Here is a 23,894-nt window from a genome sequence, read left to right as displayed (position 1 = left end):
AGCAGACAGCACAGAAACTCCTGGAGAGACGTAAGAGGATACTTCTGAATTTGAACTAAAAGCCTTCTTTTTGTTGCTGGGACTGGGGTCTTTCTGGCAAAGGAGCCCGGTTTTATGTTTAATTTGAATGGATACAGATTAGAAAACAATGGACTTTATGAGATAAAATGACCTTAAATTTAATATTTTAAAGGAACTACAGTTCTTGATCTGATTTGAGTTCCTTGAAGGCAAGACATCATCTTTTCCCTTGGGATTCAGAGCTGCTGGCACAGTGTGTGGCAAACCGCTGGTGCTCAAACAGTGTGTGCATGCCAGTCTGGGCCCAGAGCCCGACCAGGTGGGTCAGAGGGCGCCCAGGAGGCTCCAGGGAGAAGACCAAGCACTCTGGTCTGCACCCGCCTCTGGCCCGCGGCCCCAGGTAGAGTCTGGTGGGTGGCATGTGTGTCTTTTCTGACAAAGATGCACTCGGCTTTTCAAACACCCATGAGGTTAGTGAGGACACCGCCGGTTATTATCTGTCACACGACACCATTAGGATCACACGGCAAGTCACCCCAACATCTCACCCAGCCGTAGGGACCCCCAGACTCCAGGTCAGGCTGCGACTGCCAGAGTAAGGATGGACCAGGAAAATGGCAGAAAAGAGAGGTGCCAAGAACCAGTTAAAAAACCAAGACAGACGTAACAAAAACAGAAAACGGGCAATACTGGGCATCTTAACAAAATTATATTTTTATCATGCTTTCTAGGAGCTCATGTATTTGCAAAAGGAATTACGTTAGAGTGATAGCTACCACAAATCCCATAACGTTAAAGAGAACTTCCACGGCAGATGTTGCTGTAATTCCTAAAATCTGAAGCAGTTAGAGCAATTTTAACTCCTCCTCTAAAATCTGCCTCTGGCACCTGCGAAGAAATGAAACAGTTCTAACAATTTACTGTTAGAACAGCAGAATCAAAGGCATTTTTAGTGCCCTACAAGAAGTCTAGGTGTGACATTGATTTGGTTGCCATGGTGACTTAAAACAAGCCTTCTGCTCTCAGCGGTCCTTAAGTCACACATACTGGCTGCATGGAGCCCTAATGACCACCAGCAGTGAGGGGCAGTTTCAGCCCTTTGGTAAACTAAACTGGCAAATTAATTCAATGCCTTAAAAACACAGTTTCCCTACTTCACTTCCCAAAGCACGCAACTTTTTCAAATATAATTATGAATATTTTTGGAAAGTTCAAGGAAAATATGTTGTTGTGTTTATCAGCCACTATGCGACCGTGATGAAGAGATTTCACCAAGTTGAGGAAAGGAGTGTTTCCTGGAGGCGAGCAGACGCGGCCCCCGGGGTCCAGGCGGCCCCACTTCCCACCGGCGGCCGCCGCAGAAACATCACTAAGAATGACTTACACCGACAGTTACTGAACCTGAGATTCAGAGGCGGCCGGGGAGCGTGTGTGCAAATAGCACATGACTGGCAGCCTGCTCCTTCACACGCGCCTTTATCCCACCAGCCACGCCCAGCCAACTTCACCAGGATGTGGCAGTTTTGTGATGTGGACAGACATACAAAAACACTGTGACCTCCACTCTTGGAGAAAGACACAGCCCAGGTGCCTATGCTTATGCCCCTCACTGCTGGTGTAATCTTTCTACAGCAACCAGGAGACACCCGCCATTGCATAGATCTTGTCAGTTGGATATTGACTACAAGACTACAAGGGATAATGAGCAGGACGTGTGAATGCAGGGGTGAAAAGCGAAGGACTTGGACATAACTGAACCATGCAGACGCAAGCATTCAGGTTACTGACCCGCAGGCTTCCGCGACTACCCACTGACACGCGCTCATCTTCATCAGAAGCCTAGTAAGAGAAAGGATGAAATAGGCATGAAGTGACAATGCAACACAAAGCAGCCCACGCCAGCTCTCGACCGGAGGCGGCTGGCCGGACACCACAGCAGTGGGGCCGACTGGCAGCCTCCGAAAAGCTCTCGCCCTGAGCCGAGGTCCAAGCCAGCTCGGGCTTTGTGCGCCTCTGTTTATAGCAGGCTGTTTCCAGGTAATGCGGCTTTCGATTGATTTTATTAGAGTGCTGTTATTTACTTCACCGGAGTCTACAACGACGTAGCCTCGATGCACATTATTTTGTGAAGTGTTCGTGGGTATTCGCCTCTGTTTATAGCAGGCTGTTTCCAGATAATGCGGCTTTCGATTGATTTTATTAGAGTGCTGTTATTTACTTCACCGGAGTCTACAACGACGTAGCCTCGATGCACATTATTTTGTGAAGTGTTCGTGGGTATTCAATAGCAAAAGAAGCATTAAAACTGTTATGAATATAGTAATACTCAGAAATTTCTCCAACACTCTCCCCTCCCCAAAGTTAGGTCAAAATGCTAAAAGCTGAGTTCATTGTCTTTGTTTACATAATAATATCAGTATTAACTTCTTTAATAAACATCATTGAGGTAATATATATATATTATATATTTTATATATATATATATATATTTTTAGTGATATATATATCACTAAAAATACAAATTAGATTTCCATCCTAACGCCTAAGTAGTGAATGAATGCAGTACTAACCGAGGTGTTCCTTCTGGATCTGCGCGAGCAGCGCTCACTGTCTTCCTACCAAAGGAGGAGAGAGCGTGAGGTTAGAGACGGACACAGGGAGGCTCTGACAGTCCAGCTGTGCCTCCGCACAGTACTCCTGATATAAATGGCACACATTTCCTTTGCCTTTGCTTGGAGGCTTCACTTAAATTGCCGGCGAGAAATGCTTTCTTCCAAAGGGGGGTACTGAAGCACGTGAATAATTGGCATATTTCATCTTGGCTTTCAAAACAAGTGTGTGGTGGAGGGGAAGCCGAGCCTTAATTTTTTTCTAACCTCTAAAGTCTGGTCCATGTCAACCCACCCACTTTTTTTCCTTACATTCAGAGCCTTGCTCTCCTCCCCTTGGGGGTCAGAAGAGAAACCATGTCCGTGAAAGAGCCATAAGGACGCACGCTCTCTGGTGTACTGTGTGCGTTCCCAGATGCAGTTTCCACACCGGGAAGCCGGCACAGAGCTGCTCACAACGGTAACTAGCAGCCTTTCTCTTCCTCGGTGGCACAGAAACCAACGACCCCTTTCAACGGTGTCCTGAGATTGGCTACAAGGACATCTGCCTGTGCCACACAAGCCTAAAACGATGGCTCACACATTGTGAAGGTTGTAGTTCACCATTTTTTAAACAGTGGAAGTGTGTGCTCCTTGTATTTCCAGAACTGCCTTTCGTATTTTATGCAGGCACCTGCGATGTTAGGAAGAAATTTTACGTTTCCTTAGATTATTTTATGTATCAGGGATATTTAGCAGGACATTTCCACACTGGCCAGATTCTCAAGTGCTAAAGGTATGTGACAATGACCAGGAGGCTGGTGACAAGGACAGGAGGAGGGGGCACACTCAGGTGCATGGATGAATGACGGGAGAAGCCATGTCCTCTCGGGACCATGGGCAGCACCCAGTGGGCGGTGGGCCACCCACACCCTCCTGGGAGGGTCCTAAGGACAGGGTAGGGGTGAGCTAGCTCTCAACTGACATAGGAAGATGGAGAAGCTGTTCTAGGAAATGGTGAGAAGGTACAGGAATGTTTTTGCCAGAGAACAGGGGTTTCAGTGGGAATACCGGGTGAGGTGGGGGCAGGGCAAACATTGAGGGCAGGTAAAGGTTGGAATGAGGGTAACCAGCCAGCCGAACACAATAGTGAGAGAAGGAAATGGAGCATCATTGTGGCCTCTGGGTTCCAACCAGAGCCCGGGAGGCAGGATGGAAATGGGTGAGTCCTCACGCCTGGGACAGACGCCTGGCCCGAGTGTCCCTAGTGGACAGCACTCTGCCCCAGGAGGCCAAGGGGGCGTCGACCTCCACAAACACTGGCCTGGACACTCCAGGAGTCAGCTGCACAGACCAGACCAAAGGCCTGGTCAGGGCCCTCCTACCCAGGCCTCCGCTGGGAGGTAAACAACCAGGCCAGACGCAAGAGGAATGGCAGGAAACCTCTGGGGATTAAATTATGATGCAACAGGAATCTATTTATGCAATTAAACTGTGTAACAATCAAATTATAAACCATGCAAGTTTCTTAAAATCGTATCCAAGGCCTACCATCCACTGCTCGATGTCACCCCATTTCGTGTACAGCCCATAATATTTCTACGGACAGAAAGGAAAGACAATTAGGCGAGAAGGGAAATGGTAAATGCAAAGGGAGCTGTGTGACATGCATTCCCAAGCTGCTGCCCAGGCCACACGGTGCGGGGAACACGCCAAGTCAAAGCAGTGAGGCAGCGGAGCCGGGACACACCCCGCCCACCCGCTCCCACCTGCAAGCCCAGGGAGCCAGGATGATGCATTCCTGGGGCCCAGGGGGCCTAGAGACCAGGATGGACACCGAGCCACAGCACATGGAGCCCCCATACTGGTTCCGAGGGCTCTCCGTCTCAGAAATGTAGCAGAAAGGGGGCAACTGTGATTGACCCCCGATTTCTGGCGCACTTGTTCCTGCTCTCTGATACCCCTGCTGAACTTACAAACTTTGGGCGTCTTTACAGCTACGGAGGGGGAGGCCTTTGTACAGGGAACAAATAATGTTTGCAAGTTATGTTCTGATTTTCTGTAGCGAATGCCTCCATGTTTCCACCTGGCTTGTCTAAACTATGGCGGTCGGTCCAAGTTAGAAAAGCAGATTCAGACCGGCTGTCCCTGTTATTAAATACAATTCCAAAGGCAGGGGGACCCCAGGTACAGTTCAAAGAACGGGGTTTTACTCTTCTCTTTGCCCTGAATTTCCAAAGAGAAAATCAAGGAACAACCAACCACACCTCTGTAACGTAGATGTGATTTTCCTCTTTACACAGTAAAACCTTCTCACCAGAAGGGTAAACAATAGGTGTGAGGAGTAAAACGAATTGTTGGGGTTATTTTACAGGGACCGCCCCCTGATGCTGCTACAGCGGGTTCAGTCTCCGTTTCTTTCGAAGGGCGGCCAGGTTTAAGGTCCCCAACGGCCTTGCCCCTTCCGCTTAGAGGTGGTGTAAGTGGAGAACTGGAAGAGGAAAAATCGGGTGTGTGTGTGTGTGTGAGAATTTAGCAATGCCTTAAAAACTCAACCAGTACAGAACTGCAGTATCAAAAGTACATGAGCCAAAGCTTTTTCTATGAGTGATGTGCCTTAGACTATAAATCGCGACAGGAAAGACAATTACACACTTCCCAGCCATGTTTTAACATCAAATTAAGTAAAATCCAACAGCTTGAAGCTGTTGTGCATTCAATTAATATCAGCCCAACGCTCACTCTTGGATTCCAGGTAAGTATAATGTAATGCCATCGACCTCCTTTATCTTATGGCTTAATTATAAAGATAGAAAACGGGTTTTTAAAAAGGAGAAGGGCCTATATAAGTTCACAAAATATGATTTAAATCCCAAAGGTAGTCTCTAAGATGTTTTCCTATTGCTCTTTTTGCCAATACTCTATCAAGTCCTGCACACTATTGCTCTTTTCACGATAAAAACGAGAACCAGTATCCAAAGCTTTCCATCTAGTTCATGGGTGGCCTTATAAACAGCGGCTGTAACTCTCGCTGTGTCTCCGCGTCCTCCCGCGGAAGGAGGGAGACCCCAGAAACCAACAGCGAGTGCAGTTGCTAGTTGCCCTGGCGCTAGCTCGCAGGCCAGCACAGCGGACTCCAGGAAGCACCCCGAACTTCAGAGGTGAACTAGTAGGGTTAGCCGGTGAGTCATGCAGGGGAAGGGAGGGCCAGAGGAACGCAAAAGGTGCTTGGCTTTCAGAAATAGCTTTGATTCCATAGAAGAGAAGCCGTCACTCCAAGCAGCCGAACAGGCTGGAGAGCACACTCCCTGCCTCCCTGTCCTCGTCCTTGCAGTGACCTTGGACCCATCTTTATTATACAAATGTGTCTCTGCTTCTGCGAGGAGGACCGGTTTCACTCCCGCATACAAATTTCCATTCTGGCCAAGTTCTCACCGGTGGGTGAGTGAGAAGAAAACAATAGCAATCTCGGGCGAGTAGCGAATGAGTGAATCCAAGTGGCAGCCGACCGTCTCTTGTGTCGGTATGAGGACAGTCATGCCTGCTCTGTGGGGTACAGCCTGGGTTCCCGCCCTCCTTTTACCTGCCGCCTTTGCTCCGAGACTGTACGTGTGACTGGCTCTAGCTTCAGGTCACATTTTAATTCTCAGACCCCACAAAATCTAACAAAGTACACAGAGATGCTGGTGCCTACTTAACTGATTCCGTTACCCTCTTCCGGGTGGTACTGATGCAGACGGGGATGGGGCAGGACGGGAAGGCATTTCAGGGCTGTAGGTAGCGAAGGAACTCAAGGGCAGCACTTTAAATAGTGTGTCGAAAGGGCCCCCACGTCCTAACCTTTGAAGTTAAGTGTAATTATTAGCTGCTCTAAAAGAAAAACATAGTTGTTCTTTACCTAGTAAGTAAGTGTATAAAACTATAGGTGTCATATGTAACAAACGAAACCCATTTATGGGGAGACTGTGTACACGTTCTATAAACTCCCAGGGAACCTCTCACTCCTCCCTTCATTCCTGCTGAATCAGGGGTCATGCACCGGGTGTTTTTCTCTTTAATTTCCGTGTCTGGCCTGCTCAGTGCATGTAGTTCTGAACCTCAGCTGCTTCTACAAAACACTGGGAAACAGCCACACATTAGCCCTCTCAATGTTAGGACAGAGGCAGGCTGACAGGAAGCTACAGAATTGTTTTGTTAGGTCATCATTTTCTTTTCTACTCAGGATTTTTAATAGTAAGGTAATAATCTCTTAACATGTGGTAATGTGTACTGATGTTTTTAACATTTTCTAATAAAATTATATGGAAGGATAATCTTTCCCTTTAAATACCTGATTTCAAAGGATTTCCCAAATTCTGAAATGTGATTTAATTTTGTCCTAGAATTCATTTTTTTCCCCCTCAAAGAAACAGTTTTCTGATTTCTTGAGAAAAACGAAGATGAGGAAAGCATTCAGCACACACACATGCGTCCGAGGAGAGTTGCTCTTCGCAGACAGAGGTGGGGACTTACGCATCCCGCTCAAGTCGCTTCACACACAAAGCAGCGAGGGAAGCAGTGAGGGCTTCTATGTATTTTCAGCGAAAGGCGTTATTTCTGAAAAGCGGCCAGGCCCTTGGCAGGAGAAAACCAGTGCATGCAAACAGAAAACCAGGAACAGAGAGCCTACCTTCTGGACCTGATAGATCTACAGAGAAGGCAAGAAAAACAGGAAGAGAAATATAAAATCCAATTTAGAAAGTAGATACACCAGACAGAAAGGCTTTGCAAGTACCCATATATATGAGTAGAGGTACATTGGGGGAGGGGGGAGACTGTGACTAATTGGTAAAGTATGAATTAAACAACGTTTGAAGTCTCATTGAAAGAACTGGTCATTTCATAACTTATCTGACATTCGTTACAGATCTATCAGTAGAACACGGCGCGCTCACCGGAGTCTCCATGAGAATCCTGGTATTACTCTAAGGCAGAAGTCTGTAACCTGTTACCATGAATGGGACAAAGGACTTCGTCCTCAATTGAAAATTTCTCCTCACAGCAATAGAAGTGTAACAGAAAAGTACAGAAACCTGATCAGAAAGCGAATGGGTCAAACCCACAAACTGCAAAGAGCGGTGCCCTCCCGTTCTCTCTCCGGTGGATACAGACAGAACACCAGGAAACCTCCAGCAAAGCAGGGTGGCCCTAGAATATAACTGAAATGTATCTTTGAAAAGCCTATTATCATACGTTGACATAGCAGTTTACTTCAGAGGTTTCTCCTAATCTTGTAGGAATCACTAGGTAAGAGATACCTGCTTCACTCACTCACTCAGCCCACAAAACACGGACTGAGTCAGGCATTGTTCAAGGCACTGCCGAACGGCAGGACTGGAAACTTGGCATTTCTAGTCTTACAAGGGCGAGCACAGGTGTGTGCACTCACCGTTAGGACTATTTCAAACATAGTATCCCCAACTAACTGTTTATCAAGTCAGATGCACCCTGGTCATCACATCACCATTGTTTTCCTATGAGTGTAGGTTCTCACGGGAAATAAGAGGTTCACTTGGATTTCCCAAAGAGTATCTACATATCTTCTTCCTTAGCAAATCCTCACAACGCTTAAACAGCCCCCAGAGCGAAGCTAAGGAAGTCAGTCCTCCCCATCTGAACTGGTGACGAGGCCCGTTATGGAGGGCGCACACAGGCACACCCCCACGCCCCTCACTCCCGGACGTGGTCAGATCACGAAATAGCAGGAGAGCAGCTACTGCTTCCATGTTCTCTGTGAGACTGGTTAATATAATGGCCTATTTTGTGTGGATGATACTGTGCCTTCAGTTCAGCACCAAGAGAAGAACTTGTCTGGCAAGGTGTGCTTCCCCCTGTGAAGCGACGAGGACTGTGCGGCTCGCCCCCGGCCCCCTTTGCTTCGAGTGCCGGCACGCTCACCGCCAGTTTCACCCCGCGGTTAACGTGCCGACTCTGCCCTCGGTTTCTGTTTGCTTTCACTGCTGAGCATGCACCGATTCTGAGGCAGAGGGTGTACTGGGAAGACTGCAAGCTTTGCAGTTTTTTCAGATCTAGATTGAAATCTTGGCCATTTTCTTGGCTGCGGGTTAAACCATCTGCCTCTCCAAGGCCTGATTTCCTCACCTGCCAATAAGACTCGGACTCCCCCTCACAGCCTGTGAGCGACAGTCCCCAGCCCAGCGCTGCCACACGGCGCCCCCGGGCTCCAGGATGGCCCTGCCATTCCCCTCTGCCCTACCCAGTTCTCGGGGACTAGCAGTCAAATGTACACTTTCAGTGTGGTGCTCTCCTACTTCAAAGGCCCTGCATGCGTGAGAGCAAAGTTGTCGCCTGCGTAAGTCAGCACTGCTGGGCTCATGTGATGGCCATGAACCCCCGGATGAAGCCGGGCCTCCACCCCACCCTGCACCCCTGCCCGGCTCTGCGCTCACCTGCCAGGTGCCACTGGGCTTTCCTGCTCTCGGCTGCCTTCATGCAAGGTCCCCACGGGCTGTGCTGACCCGAGTCCCTGTCTCTGCTTCCCCCTGAACACACACTGGTTGTCACTGCACAACCCGACCACTCACAGCGTGGGGGCCGGTCTCCAGGCCTGCAACCTGACCCCAGTGGGAGTTCAAGTTCAGCAGAGGAGGCGTCTTCACAGTGTTCCTGCCTGTCCGTGAGGAGTGAGAGCACGGACAGACACACGATGCACACGGGACAGATAAACAGTGACGTGACCCAAGGTGTTTACTCACAGGGAGGCCACACCCCCTTCCCTCTCCTCCCACAGCTCAATCCCACGCGCGGAAACCCTGTCTCATGTCTCGGGCATCTCTGCTGGGGAGCGGAGTGCCCAGAGGACTCAAATTACCAGACTGCCTTCGTGTGAGATGGCCCATGAGCTTGAATCGACAAAAACCTCCGGCCCCTGTGAACCACTGAAGTCTTTCCAATGGGAGTGAAACCCACCGTCACGATGAGGAATTTCAATATCTCAATGCCGTCTACAGATGAAATGAGACGTGTGTGTGTGTGTGTGTGTGTGTATGACCGAGGGAGGCAACGGTGGCGTTTTTAACCGGGTTTCCCAGGTTTTAATCAGATTTTCTCTGCAAAGCCCAAGATCCTTAGCAAGTACTAAACACCCGAGGGCAGGCCAGGCTTCATGGGACCTGAGGCCTGTAAACGCTCAGGTGCCGGCCCCCGCTGGCCTCGGGGTGCCCGGCCCTGTGTGAGAGCCACCGAGGCCCCTTTCGCACTACCAAAATTAAAGGGCTGTCACTTAACAGGCAGGGTTACCTTGGGTTGTAGAATTAAAATGAAATAGAAGACAACTTCCTTTGACTCAAACAGAGAAACATGGCTGGGTGTGTAAAGGACACCATTCAAACACACCATTTCTTGGCTTAATTCCACTTCATTTTTATTCTCTAAATCAAGAACTTTGCAAAGAGCTTTGCAAGAACCTGCTTAGGTTATCAAGTGCACATTTAAATTAATTCTGTCTGTAATTAAGGAGAGGATAGATTTCATCTAAATGTATAATTTGGAAGACAGATATGTACGCACACAAGCATGTCAAACTCTCAGTGGGTGGGTCAAGGCATGCAGCCCGCTGGCCAGGAGTTTGACATGCTTGACATACATTGTAATTCATTTTCACCTTGATTTTGTACAAATGTTACACTGTATACTTGGTGAAAGTCACTTTCTCTTAAGTGTGAGAAAAGCTATAAAAACGATGACTAACACCACCACGAACACCGAAGGTCGGGCCCCTAAGACTCACTGTCCCCTCTCTCCTGAGCTGTTGGTTCAGCCCCAATAACAGAGCTCAGGGGATAGTTCAGGGAGGAGGGGAGATCCCGTGTAGAAACTCAATCACCGTGGCAAAACCTGGCACAGCAACAAAAACTTGGGGCAAATTCTTCTTAGAGCTCTTTTAAGACCTTAATATAAAAAGGACTGGGCACTATTGGAGAACTGGAAAAGCCGATCAAAACCATTAGCCACCGAGAGGGTGGGAGGTTCCTGGTGCTGGCACCTGCCTCCACAAATGGTGATGCATCCTGAGAATGGGCTTCTGCCCACCGTGTGGGCACCCTGAGCTCTGAGGCCCTCTGCCCAGACGACCACTGCCCACCCAGGGAGCGCCCTGACCCCCTGCTGCCATTCTGATTTCCAGAGCAGAGGGGAGGGGCTCCCAGGGCTTGCAAGTGTCTACTGAATGAACAGAAGTATTCCAAGGGGCATCGACACCAGGCGGCTTGAAAAAGCAACTTGTCCTTTCAAATACCCAGCTCTTTTAGTTCAGGCTAAAAGAACTATTCCATTGGGCGGCGTCCAATGACTGTGATGTATATCAGAGTCCGTCCATGTGGGCAGAGGCTGCTGGTGTCAGGGTGGCTCCTAAACTCAGGCGACACCCTCTCAGGTATGTGACGACGGCCTGCTCAACAAGACCTGCTCCTTCCTCCACGTCCCAGCCCAAACAGCTGACTTCGGATTTGAAAATGCTTCTTTGCATGAACCTCAAGAGTCACTCCAGGTCAGGCTCCCCTCCTCCCCCACCCCGAGTTCGTGGGCGGGTACTGATCAGGTTCCAGTCCTTGCCCTCAACCAAGATAACGGACAGGAAGGTGCTTCCAGAGAATCATCGGGCCTCAGGAAGTTTCAAAGTCCGAATCATTATTTCCAACTTAAAAATGATCAATGCAATTCTAGGGGGCAGGGCACTGAGAAAATGCTAAACCCACGCTTCTTCCAGTGAATTAAGAGAAAAAAATACAAACAATGAAAGCACTCAGTTAATTCAGAGTCAAGTATCATGGACACCAGAACTTGCTTCCAACTGTATTTGCATTTCCAACAAGGCGGGAACGTGGTAACCTGCTTTCAAACACGTTTAGCCCATATTCACACAGAAACACAGCACGAGCACCACTACACTACAGTCCCTGCCCAGCACGCTGCGCGGGGCACGGCCTCTCAGGGACCCGGACCTCTGCCCTTGAGTTTCTAATGACCTTCTACCTATGCCTCAAGCCACAAGGAAGGTTTTCCTCCCCATACTCACCTCTGGCCGTGCCCCTCCCCCAGGGACACACCTCCACAGGGAGTGACAGTCCCCTCAGGCAGAGTGTGACCCCGAGTCACCCAGGAGCCTCACCCTACAGGAAAGTGCGGAATCTGCAATGGTTTTAAGAGAAACTGGAAACCTAGATTTTATTTTTTCTTCCTGAAATCTCACAAGTTTTAAAACATCGGCTGGACTTTTACAATTTGCCTGCGGGAACCAAACAAGACTGTGTACGCAAACCAGCCCCGGGGAAGGCAGCTGGCCGGCTCTTTCCAACACACCACATCAAATTTTCTCAACAAGCTGAGCCTTCGGTGGGGCCTGGGGCGGATGGTCTCCAAGGGCGTGGCTCACAGGAGCACAGGGTCCCCTAGCGAGGGATGCCCTCATTCCCCCATGACCTCAAGGTCATGGAAAAGCCCTGGAAAAGCTCAGAACTCTAACTGCCAGGTAGAGAGCCCTCAGCTGTCCACATGACTTCTGGCTCCAGCTCAAGATATGAAAATAATAGCAAACACCTTTCACAGGTGTGTAAACACATCATTATCTGCTCTCCCGGGGGTGGGGGTAAGGGGGGGCAATTTCTTCCCTGGCTATTGCATCCATGGCGTTTATTCTGTGCTCTGTACTACACTCGGGATTCAGGCTTCATGAAACCTATTAAAAAGTGTAAAACAGGGAAGGGTAGGTGGTGGGAAGAGTTTGTACACATATAAGCATAACCCCTGGGCACAGACAGTAGGGTGGTGAAGGCCTGGGGTGGGCAGTGGGGAAGGGCTATAAGGGGTCAATGAGGGGGAAAGGGGACTTATCTAATACTTTCAACAATAAAGATTTAATTTTAAAAAAAGTGTAAAAAAGTGCAAAAACATTTTTAAACAAAACAGTTTAGTTAGTATAAAAACATAATCGTCTGTTCTTCTTTCATCTTTTTAATTCAGGGGATCGGGATTCTCTCAGAAGTAAGAGCTTGAAGTGCAGAGCCAGAAAGCCGGGCTGGGCGGACCTATGCAGGCAAGTGGCGCTGTCCGGATCCCGCAGGCCGGGCGGCAGGGACAGGCACGCTTGGCATCTGTGCTATGCACCCTCCCTGGCCTGACCTTGAACAGGAGTCACAGGCACAAGTGCGTGCTGATCATGAGCCGTGTCAGATGGACAGGTGCCTCCGCACTCGCACACTCTACCTAACATTAAACCGCCCGTGAAAAGAACCGCGGGAGAGGTCGGCATTACCTCCTTCTGCTGCCGCTCCAGCTCCTTCATCCTGATCTCTCGGGCCTCCGCGCGGGCCGCACGCTTCGCTGCCAGCCGGGCCTCCGCCTGAAACACACCGGAAATTGTGTTAGAACATACACCGGTGGCCCCTTCCAAGTACCTGGGTAACAAGGATGCTACTGAAAGAAAACCTTGTTCAGAGGTTAACGAATATACAGGAATGCATCGCAGACTCGTAAGAGTTAACAGGGTCAGTGGTAGTGGCAGTTACGAGTAATGACGACTGCTGCCATTTATGGAGCCCTTACCAAATGCCACGGGCTCTATTCTAAGGGCCTTAGTTACATTAGCCATGTGCTCCTCGCATAGCTCTATTAAGCAGTTACTGTTACCGAATAGCACTATTAGGTAGATACAGTTAACATCCCCAGGTTATAGATGAGGGGACTAAGGCACAGAGAAGGTGAGTAACTTGCCCAAGGTCACCCAGCCCGTAAGTGGCAGGACCGGGCAGCCTGCCTTCCTTTGAAGATACAACAGATTAATGCACGAAGCGAAACATTTGGGCAGGATGGGACCACGGGTCACTGGTTCAATCCCTCCCTTTACAGAGCAGGAAGTGGAGGCTGGGAGAGGCTGCCAGACATGTCCGAGGGCGGGGGGCTGGGACTGTGACCCAGATTTCCAGAACTCTTGTTTGGTCACCTCTCTACAACCCTGCTGCCCTCAGCTTCCCCTTCAACACCTGCAGTGCTGGGAGCCATCTTTTCCAAGACCAAGACCAGAGCTGTTAGAAGTGTTACATTAAAGAAGAGCCTATCTTTCAGCCTGTGGCTGTTTTTTCCGTACTCTGCTTGCGAGTACTTGAAACGCCTGACCCGGGCCAACCAGGGCCGGCGAACCTGGCACCTGAACGCTGCTTCGTGCTGCGCAACCTCGAGCTCACCCACTACTCAGGAGGCGAGTGGCACAACGTGTCCGGGTCCAGGTCCCCTGGCGTCAAACACATTCCACCTTCCATCCACTCAGTTTTCGGGGCTACCCTCGCAATTCTTCTACCAGACCTATAGATGCATTTTTCAGCCGTCCCACTGTTCCCCGAAGAACCTTAAAACGGGGCCATTGGGGATGGCACCAGGCTTCCGGGGTGGTGGGCGGGCCAGCGAGCAGTGAGGTGGCTGAGTGTTGAGTCACACAGGGTCTCCCCAACGGTGGGCTCCCGCATGGCAGGCTCATGTCCGGACGGCGGGTCCTGGTGTCAGGGTCATCCATCACCCCATCCCAGGCTTGTACTGAATTAAGTTCATCTTTTTTCTAAATTCTCATCTAAGAGGAAAACTGACCATAGCTGAGCTGTCAGCAGTGACTGGCTTGTTCATGTGGTTCCTTCAAATCAAGGTGTCAAAATCGCAGCTGTGTCAGCACTTGTTTCCTCACTGCCATTTTCAATTTTCTGAACAGTGTGAGGGGCAGCGCCAGAGGGGAGGGGGAGGGAAGGTTCATTAGACTGACATTGGCTGCAGTGCTTTCTCCACACCCATGGACCGGCCAGCGAGAGGAGGACGCTCACACGGAGGGCAGCCACCGCCCAGCAGCCTGTGGGCTCAGTGTCTACACTGGCCAGACCAGGTGGCCACGGCCCACCAGCTGGGCGGGGTGGGACTGGGAGGGGGGCTGGGGAAAGAGAAGGGAGGGCATGGAGGAAGAAGGGGAGTGGCATGTAAGAGGAAGGGGCTGTGAGAGGGGGCAGAGGGAGACAGGAGTGCGGTGATGTCCCAACAGACCCCAGCTACCCAGGGGAGGGCTTCTGCTCGGTTTGCCGTCCCCTCTGGTCCTCATGTCCAGCCCGACATGTCTGTCCCGTCCCTGAGGACAACCCCCGATTGAAGGACATGAGCTTGGTTGATAAAGGAGCCACACGAACAAAACCAAGTTATAGAATAAATTCCTTATAAGGACACAGCCAGCCAACCTCAAAGACAGATCAACTTGGTCCACAGATGATAATTTAGACAGGAGACACATGTGCAGTTCCACGCAATTTCAAATCCTGGCATGGCCGCCCCATGAAGCACCCACGTGACTCACACGCGGACAGCAAAGCGCTCAGGATGCAGGAGGTAAGGACCATGCTTGTGGGGCTCTGGCCGAGGACCCGAGGCACCTGGGGGTCGGCGCTGCAGCACAAAACCTGTGCGCAGGCAACTTCGCCAGCGCGAGGCTGTTATCAGCAGAATAGCCCCGACGCCGGCGGAGATGCTTCCAAGAAAAGCGCGGGAGTCCTCGCCACGCGCTTCATCCTAAGACGCTGACCCTGCCCAGCACGGGAAACAGCCCGGCGCGGAGCACAGGGGATAACGGTCACTCACGTGAGAATATATCTGATATGGGCGAGTCTCTGCACGAGCAAAAACATAAGATGGCAACGGTCCGCCATGGTGACATGCAAACCCAAATTCATCCCCTCCAGTCGCCTGAGCCCGGCCCCACCCTCCAATTGCTGTCGGTTCAGGGGCCAGTGGGCCTCAGGCCAGCGCTTCCTCGGTGCGGGGCAAATCCATCACCGTCGACTTGTGTAAAATACACACTTGCACGCTGAGGTCACAGCCATGTCAGAGGGTTTGAGAGTTTCCAAATGCTACTTTCACTTTCTGTACTTAGCTTGCAGGGGGCCACCACTCACCAGCCGTCACCAGCCCAGGTCACCAGCCCGGCCACAGGAACTCACCGCACTGCCCACGGCCCGGGAAGGACTTTCAAAGTGCGGTTTGAAAGTCTTGGGATGCAGACGAAGCAATTGGTGACCATGAACAAGAGACTAGTGCTACGGTGGGGGTGGAGGGGTGGAGGGAACTTAACCCAATGCTAGTGTCAGGCGGGATTCCTAGGGGATGGAGCCCTAAGCCAGACCCTGAGGAGCAAAGAGGAGAGAGCCGGGGCCAGGGAGTGTGGGATGAGGGCATGTGGCCTGGCGGGAAGTCCCCAGGGCTGGGGTCCAGGCCCAGCCTTCAGTTCCTGTATCTGGAACCTTATCTTGAAGGAATGTAGAACCACTGAAGGCTTTTAAGCAGGAACACAGCAGGGCCTGACTTTTGACTTAGAAAGATCTCTCTGGCTAAAAGCTGGTGCAGGAACAGGAGCGGGGAGGGCAGCAGGAAGCCCCCAGCAAGTGAGAAGAGACTGCTTTTTGCTTTTGGGAGGATGGGCGAGGCTGTGAACATGAGCGGGTGGGGCTGGCTGAACCACAGGCCAAGGATGAGGCACAGCTGTGAGGCCACTGCGGGAGGTCAGGGGCCCACGGTCCCAAAGAGACCCACGTGGTCCCAGAGGCCAGACAACCCTGGAGAAGAACCCCACCCGGCCATCACCCTGAGACACATGCACAGGATGCTCACCAAAACCTGGACACACCTCCCACCTCCAAGCCCGGGGGTTTTGGAGTTGGGGTATGGCCTCCGTGTTACCCACCCCAGTCCCCAACCTCAAGGGAGATGGCATGAATGGGGGAAAGCAGACAGATCTATGGAATTTAGGAGACAAAGTATCAACTGCTCGGGGTGCAAAAAAACAGTTTAGACACAGGACCGTGACACCCCCCCAGCCACCCGTCAGTGGGCATGTGCTGGCCGCTCCATTGACGACTTTGCCCAAGCTCGCTCTCGACCTCTGCTGGCTCTCCAGGCTCTGGTCCCCAGCAGCTCCTGACCAGGGGCCTGCTGCACGGCCCCGGGGGCCTAGGCCGCTCTCTCCCCTGCTTGCAGGCGGTGGCCACAAGCCCACAGCTCATCCCCTCAGCCTGAGGTCTGGGCCCTGGACCCTCCCTCCTCTGTCCAATACCATCCTTGTTGATACACATTCAAATATTTGAGGATGAAATGCTAGGGTTTTGCTCAGATTTGCCTTCACATAACCTGGGTGGGGACGCTGGGGTCCCCATGGCTGTACGCGGACGGTGGTTGGGGCTGGAGGTGGGACGTGGGCTCTTTAAACCAATGGCTGTCACAGTGTCCTTCCCAGGGCAGGGGCCTCACGGGGACCTATTTGAGATGCAGCACCTGAGGCCCCACCCGGGCCCTGAGTCAGAACCTGGGGGGAGGCAGCCATCTGGGCTTCCCCATGCCCCGGCTCAAGTGTGGGGACCTCTGCTTTCTGTCATCCCAATTACGTCTGGTTGTCTGACAGTTTTCAAATAAATAGCAACATTTTTGGAAGGAAGGAAGGAAGCGGGGGGTGGGGGCTGAGGAGGGGGATCTGGAAGGGAAAGGAGGTAGGGATGACAGAAGGAGGGAGGGGGTGAAGGGAGAGAGGAAGGAAGAAAATGAAGGTGCCCCAAACCGAAAGGAAGCTCACTGCTGCTGGAAGGTGGCCGGGGTTTTGCTGCTACAACGTGCAGTGCTGTGCCCCCCACCCAAGAAAACTCTGGCCCCCTCTTTGTTCTGATGGAGGCACTGACCAGCCAGGGCTCCTCTGATGAGATCCAGGCTCCCTGGCTTTCTCAGGCACGCCCACAGTGCGGCTGGGAATGGCCGGGAAGCCCAGAGTTCCATCCTCCCCCCCCCCCCGCCCCACCCCCTCCCGCACAGGGGACACGGCCAGCCCCTCCCCCAAGGACCCTCCTGGCCTGGAATCCAGTCAGCAGAGCTTTACCGCTTTACCGACCTGGGTTTTCAAGTAAGGCCCCCTTGGATGGAGGACATGGTTGGGATGAGAAGACACCATTTATCACCTAAGCTGCCTCACTATAATTCTAAAAATCTGAACCTTTGACCCCAAAGTTCCACTTTTACATTTTACTTGACCACAGACAAATATGACAGCACTCCGACACGATGGCATGAGGGACGCTAACTGTGCACAGAGAAGCCCAGATCTGAGCCTCAGCCCTCCAGTGCCCACTGAGGCCACAGATGCGATCGGCCAGGGGCCCGGCCAGGGGCGCACGGGCTGGCTGGGGAGAGAGACACTGCTCCCTGTGACCTGTCCTCTGGAGTGGCACAGGCTGGGCCCGGGTTGCAGAGCGCTGCAGAGAAATCACGGGCACAGCAGGCATCACTTTAGTGACGGGTTGGTCCCTGCGCAGTGCCAAGGGTTGATGACCTGCAGGTCTAACCCAACCGCAGCGTGGAAGTGGGTTTCCCTGGAGCAGGACACAAAGGCTTCAGGATAAACAATCAGAAGCACGCCTGTCCCACCAGCGCTTGACAGGCCTGCTCCGAGCCAGGAATTCCAGAGATAACAGCTTCCTCCAAAGAAGAGGGCTGCTCCTTTCTGGGGGTCAGGGAGCTGGGAGAGCCCGACTCCACTGGGAACTGAGGCCAAGCAGAAATAGACAGAGAAGCAACTGGCCAGGATGCAGAGAGAACCCCAGCAGAGGCGTGCCGTGCCCTCGCTGAGCTCGCACGTGGCTGCTGTCACACCATCTTCCTGCCTGTGCTGGAGGGTTTGTAAGTGGTAGGAAGTGCTGCCCAGCACCCTGCGTAGGGACATCTGTGTCCTTCCTGTGGCTCTATCCGTTTACCCAGATGCCCCCATGATGCTCCTCAGGGAGCAGAGGCATGGTGGGCCAGGAGCACTGGCCCTCGGGGAGGACAGAGGTGAGGGCAGGAGGCAGACTCGCTCCGTCCTTGCGAGCCCCACATCGCACCTCGTCGGGGGCTCCTGGCTCCGTCTCTACTTGTCCTGAGCTTCGGAGCTTCCCTGGGACTCAGAGTGTGGAATTCTACATCCCACAGCACCGCACCGGCCGTCTGAGAACCAGCGCTCATTCTGCTCTGAACTCTGCAGTTACCCAGGGCTGACGTGCTACGCGGAAGATGGAGGGGTTCATGAGCCTCAACTTTGGACTCTACAGAAACGGGCTGAGACGTGCTTTCGCCATCACTGCCACCCTGAGAAAGCCTTGGGGTCAGGAAAGGCATCACGATGACAGCTGGGGAAGCCAGCTCCCCGCCCTGCAGAGCCAGGGGACACCCACAGCGCGCGGCTGACGTGCACATGGCCGCCAGGCTCTGCGATGCTGGCGCCGACGTTCCAGAAGCCGTTTGGGAGGGAACTGTCAGCGCACATGAAGACCAGCACCTGGATCAGGAGAGAGGACTGGGCCCTGGACACGCACGCGGGACCCAGTGACAGCCGCCGCCCCGGTGTGTTGCCTCAGATGTCAAGTGGAAATGATGCCGCGCGGGGCTAAGGAGAGACGAGCGGTTTGTCCTCCGCACGGCATTCGATGAAGTCTTAGTACTGACCGTACGCATCCACTTTGGCCTCCAGGTTGGAGAATTCTTCTGATAAACAAGCAGAATTCCTGTCAGGCCACATGACATAGCTATAGTTTACCCTCTCCCAGGAAAAGCTTAAGGATGCATTTAAAGTTCACTCCTGTCTCTGTGAGAGGAATATTGTGCCCGAAGTGGTGACAAAACCTGTTCTGTTCCAGGAACAAGCAGGGGACTTCTGTCCATATGTGATTCCTCCCTGTAGTGACAAAGGAACACAGCTCCCGGCAGGGCGAGCCTGGGACCCCGGAGACCACACATGCAGGCCGCGTTAAGGGACTTACAATGCGGGGCACGTTCCCAGCCGGCGGACAGCGCTGTGCACAGAGCCTAAAGGCTGTGACAGAGCCCTTTCCTGAGCAGCCTTTGCTACAGGAAGTGGAAACAGCCGCCAGCTTTTGTTTTCTACATAACCCCCCAGCCCCTCATATGCAGTCGAGTCTAAAAGTAATCTGTTATTCAAAGCAACCAAGGGGACTGGGCGATGAGTGTTCCCCTGCACCCGTGTGAACGGGAACTCGCCAAGCCGGCAGCGCCCAAACGGCGACCGGTGCTGGCCTTGCACCATGTATCCACCGCCCGCCATGTCTCTCGGCTGCCACGGTGCATTTTACTGCAGTCTCAAACCGCACCTTCCCCAAACCCTCGCTTAGGCGGCTGCAGTAAGTTCCCCCACTGAGGGGGCCTCTCTTTATGACCATCGCCACCAGGGGAAGGCACAGTTGTCAGGGGGAGAGTGCCACCTCTGAGAGTATTTTGGAAATAGTGGTGTGTGTGTGTGGGGGGAGGAGGGGGTAGTCACAGTGATTGGAGGGGGTACTAATGGCATTTGGGGGCAAGCACCATCCTGCAGAGACAGGCTGCACAATGAGAGGCTTTCCCCCTGGCCATCAAGCAGACAAAAGAACCACCTGATCACTTTCAGATGGACAAACTGCAACTTACACATAAACTCGAAATGTGTTCTGCAGTTTTAACTTGCATTGACTATCCCAGGAATGCAATCAACAGGGAAGCAAGGGAAGATTATACTTGATTTTGTTCAGAACTTTCCTAAGAGTTAGTCATAATTTTGTGAGGTCAAATCACCGGCAGCTGTTTGGGTGTGAGGACAGCATGTCTGTATCAGTCTACGTTCTGCAGCTACGATGTATCTGAAGGCTGCATCAGCATTTAGGCATTGAAATTCACATTCCAGCGTTGCACCTTACTTTCTTTTTAATGTTACAGTGAAACATTCTATTAGCATGGTATTGTCATGCTGGTAGATGTTACCATCAAGGAGTTTCATTTCAGGTTCATAATGAAGATGTTAAAAATGTGTAATAAAAAAGAGACATGGGGTCTGACGGGGCCGTGAACCACAGCCTTAAAACTGGAATGGAACGGAGGCCGGACCTCTGGTGCTTGGCCACACTCGTTCAAACAGCCTGGCCACAGGTTCAGGGCACAGGTCTGGGGCCCAGTGCGTAAGCCACAAAATAAACACGACACACTTTATCATTTTTACTTGAAGAATTGAAGGACACAAAGTTAAAGACTAAAGTTTAACTTGTTAAAGTTTAACACTATGTTTCCATCAAAAGCAACTCAGGTAAGTTATGGAGCACACCTTAAAATTATCATGGAATTTTGTGATAAAACAGCAGCCTTCAAAGAAGCCCTTATCTCGCTAAGTTGATCGTGACTGGGCCTGGGCCCCGAGGACCTGGCACCCCACCCTCTGCTCCTCGGGGACCGGGAGGAACAGCCCAAGAAGCAATGGGTGCCACCTTTGTCCAGACTGCATCCTCTCGGCCTCGCCCGGCGTTTCCAGAGGGAGGCTGTCCAGAGGGTGTCTCAAGACCGAGCCACCAGTCTTGGCTCTACCACTGACCAATGATATGAGCTCGGACAAACTGCGTCCCTTCTGCCCATCAGCCCTCATTTCAGGGCTGGGCACCTCGAGGTGCTCCCGTCGCCTCTGAAAGATCATCTCCATACCAGGGGTCACGCACTGTCAATCTCTCCCCACGGTGCCGCTGGGAATCTCAGAATAAACTTCTTAAAAGTTTCAGAATAACAAACTTCTGAAAAGTACCCTACATACCGAAATAACAAACTTATATTAGCCAGGAACGAAATTATTCATGTTCCTTTATCGAGTGCAATGACTCGGAGCATCCAGCACAGCCCTGAGGGTGGGTAGGGACGCTGCACATCACCCTCGATGAAAATCACTTCCCCCTCTTGCTGTGAATACATGCGAGTTTTTTTCTGAGAAGAGTGAGTGTTTACATTTCCTTCAACAGTCTCAACAAGAGCTGCTGGAACTACCGACAAGAGCACGATGGCCACCCATCACCATGCATGCGGCTGACAGGTGAGAGCAGCCACCTGTGCGGCTCTCCAGGTGACAGGTTCCCTGCAGCCCAGGCATCTGGCTCCTCCCCTTCCCGCTCCCTGCTCCACGCAGGGTCTTTCCTGCAGGCCCCACCCCTTCAAGGTGTCACACAGCATATTCCCTCTCAGAATAAGGCGGACGCTCACAGTACCGCGCTTTCCTCTAGGAGGCCAGACACAACTACTGACAGCCTTCCCTGCGTCCAATGGCAGTCGCGGAACCAGCCAGGGAAGAATGAGAAGCCATCATTTCTACCCTCCAGGGGCCTACCTGGGTGGCATGGGGTTAGGGAGCAGCCACACGGGAAAAGGCTCAGCTCCGGGGTTCCCGTGAGGGCTGACACAGTGACTGATAGTGACAAAGTCAGCCCAGCACACAAACTGGAAAAAGGAGAAAAGTCTGCCGCGCTCCCGTTTCTAGTATTCTCTTCCTTATTTAGAAAACTTCAGTCCATCGAGTGTTCCTTTGTTTTGAAAAGTTTTGAAAACTCCCAGAAATAGAAATGAAGCATTTGATACAATGAAGAGGTCTCGACATGCACTCAGGAGCAAGGGCTGGGATCTGAAGGGCCGTCCGTCTCAGGAAAAAGAAGCCCTTGGGCCCCGATCCTGCGTGTGAGGCCTGGAGCTGCAGAGAAGCCAGTGGCAGCCTCCAGCCTGAGACCCTGCCTGACGCTGTACACAGTGGTGACAGCTATCAGCACCAGCTCCGTCACAGGGCCCCCTGCCTGCTAGCTGCGTGGACTTGGGAAAGTCCCCTGACCTTTCCGTTTCCTCTTTATCTGCAAGTGGAGATCACCGAGCCTCATGAGGTGGTGGCCAGGACTGGGAAGGCGCCACAGGAAACACTTGGCAAGGCAGACACTGGGGGGGGGGGGGGGGGGGTGGTGTTGGGAAATGCTAGCTACTGTGACTAGTACCACAGCTGCAGGCCCAGCAGGGTGAGCTCAGCTCAGCTCAGGGTTAGGGGCAGCAGAGACAGGAAGGCTACACACCCAGGTACCACAGGCAAGAAAAAAGATGCGAGGACAGGAATGAGGCTGCTTTCATAAGCTCTACCACACAAACATTAAAGGGAAAGATTTGGGTTAAAATTTAAAGTGAATCCTCACTACCGTCATTTAAGGTAAATTATGTCTCTTGTTACAAAGTAGTTGTTCTTCAGATTCAAGGCAAAGCTGCTTTAAAGCTAAATTACAGCCTTAAGGAGGAAACCACTGAAAGGCTGCCCTCCCTCCTGGCCCCCATGAATGAATGTCTCGGAATACACACCTGAATACACACCTGTGTGGTGGGGTTCCTGTTTGTTTTGGTTTATTTGTTTTGGAGTTGGGCTGGGGGGTGGGGACTTCAGTGGTGGTCTGCGATCATATGCCTCGCAATTCTGAATGATTAAATCTTGGATGTAGTCAAAGTAATCCTTTGTTTAACTTAGGAGAAAGAAGTTAATTTACTTAAGTTTCTCTAGATAGTTTGAATAATGAAAGTCCTAGTAAATCCATTCCTTAAAAGTAAGTTTCTTTATTCAAAAAAGTGACCTCTAGAGTTAAAACTGTGAGGCCATAAAAACTCTCTCCTGCCTACCCCACGACCAACTGACAGCAGGATATACCAGGCGTATTCCCTCACAGGTTAGTAATTCACACCTACGACCCCGGGCTGCCAGGATTAACGTTCGTAAACACGAACGGAGATTTTGGAAACTGGCATGTGAGCTAACTGGTCATACACGCTTCCTCTCTGAGTCACACAGCCCGATTTTCAGGGATAAGGCATTCCTCTCGAACATTGCCTTTTGAGGAGCAAACACATCAGACCAACGGCAACCTCACAGACCTGTAAAAACGAGATAAGGACCTCACTCTAATAGGTAAATAGTCCAATCAACTTCGAGAGAAAACAGTGTTGCAACTATAAATAACCTGATTTCCTGTGCTCAGCATAAGTGGCAGTTTAGGCTGCAGGGTTTAAAAATTTTTTTACTAAGGAGGCTTCCGCTCTGTGACATTACTTCTGGCTGCCCAGAAACTAACTCTTAAAGAAAAAGGGAAATTTAGTCTCCATCTTTGCCCTAGTGGGACACTCTTAATATGTGAGAAAAGACCTAACTTAGTATTTCTATAATTTAACTGCTTGAGGAAGTGACCCATCTAAAACAAACCGTAGGATCTCAGGACTCAAAATCTACAGCTGAGCTATGGCAGGACCAGCCCCCAGAGCACCGCCTTCGTCCCTGCATTCGTCAACACTCCCACTCAGGTAGGGACCTTGGCACAGGTGCCTAGTGGGATGGGGCTTGGCAGACTGTGCCCACGCTCTACCCAGACAAGACTC

General features: G+C 51.5%; 1 protein-coding gene across 49 annotated transcripts in view; it reads right to left on the bottom strand.

Annotated features, from left to right (window-relative positions):
* The window catches only part of LRRFIP1 (LRR binding FLII interacting protein 1), a 114,853-nt gene that overhangs the window by 45,936 nt on the left and 45,023 nt on the right, over window positions 1-23,894 (bottom strand). For 18 of the 49 annotated variants that reach the window (XR_004969271.1, XR_004969269.1, XR_004969270.1 and 15 more), the window contains exons 2-7: window positions 12,922-13,008; window positions 7,279-7,296; window positions 4,161-4,208; window positions 2,592-2,636; window positions 1,810-1,860; window positions 570-608 (exon numbers count right to left, since the gene is read on the bottom strand). Coding sequence is in view for 46 of the 49 variants with exons in the window: in XM_036319205.1 (XP_036175098.1) it covers window positions 570-608; window positions 1,810-1,860; window positions 2,592-2,636; window positions 4,161-4,208; window positions 7,279-7,296; window positions 12,922-13,008 (288 nt within the window). In the remaining 3 variants the exon portion in view is untranslated. The remainder of the gene's footprint in view (window positions 1-569; window positions 609-1,809; window positions 1,861-2,591; window positions 2,637-4,160; window positions 4,209-7,278; window positions 7,297-12,921; window positions 13,009-23,894) is intronic. The other 31 variants (XM_036319165.1, XM_036319172.1, XM_036319171.1 and 28 more) reach the window with 6 other exon arrangements.

This window comes from Myotis myotis, unplaced genomic scaffold (genome assembly GCF_014108235.1).
Source record: "Myotis myotis isolate mMyoMyo1 unplaced genomic scaffold, mMyoMyo1.p scaffold_m19_p_8, whole genome shotgun sequence".
NCBI classification, from domain to species: domain Eukaryota; kingdom Metazoa; phylum Chordata; class Mammalia; order Chiroptera; family Vespertilionidae; genus Myotis; species Myotis myotis.
Note: the sequence above shows the minus strand (reverse complement) of the source record. Positions and strands in the feature narration are given on the sequence as shown.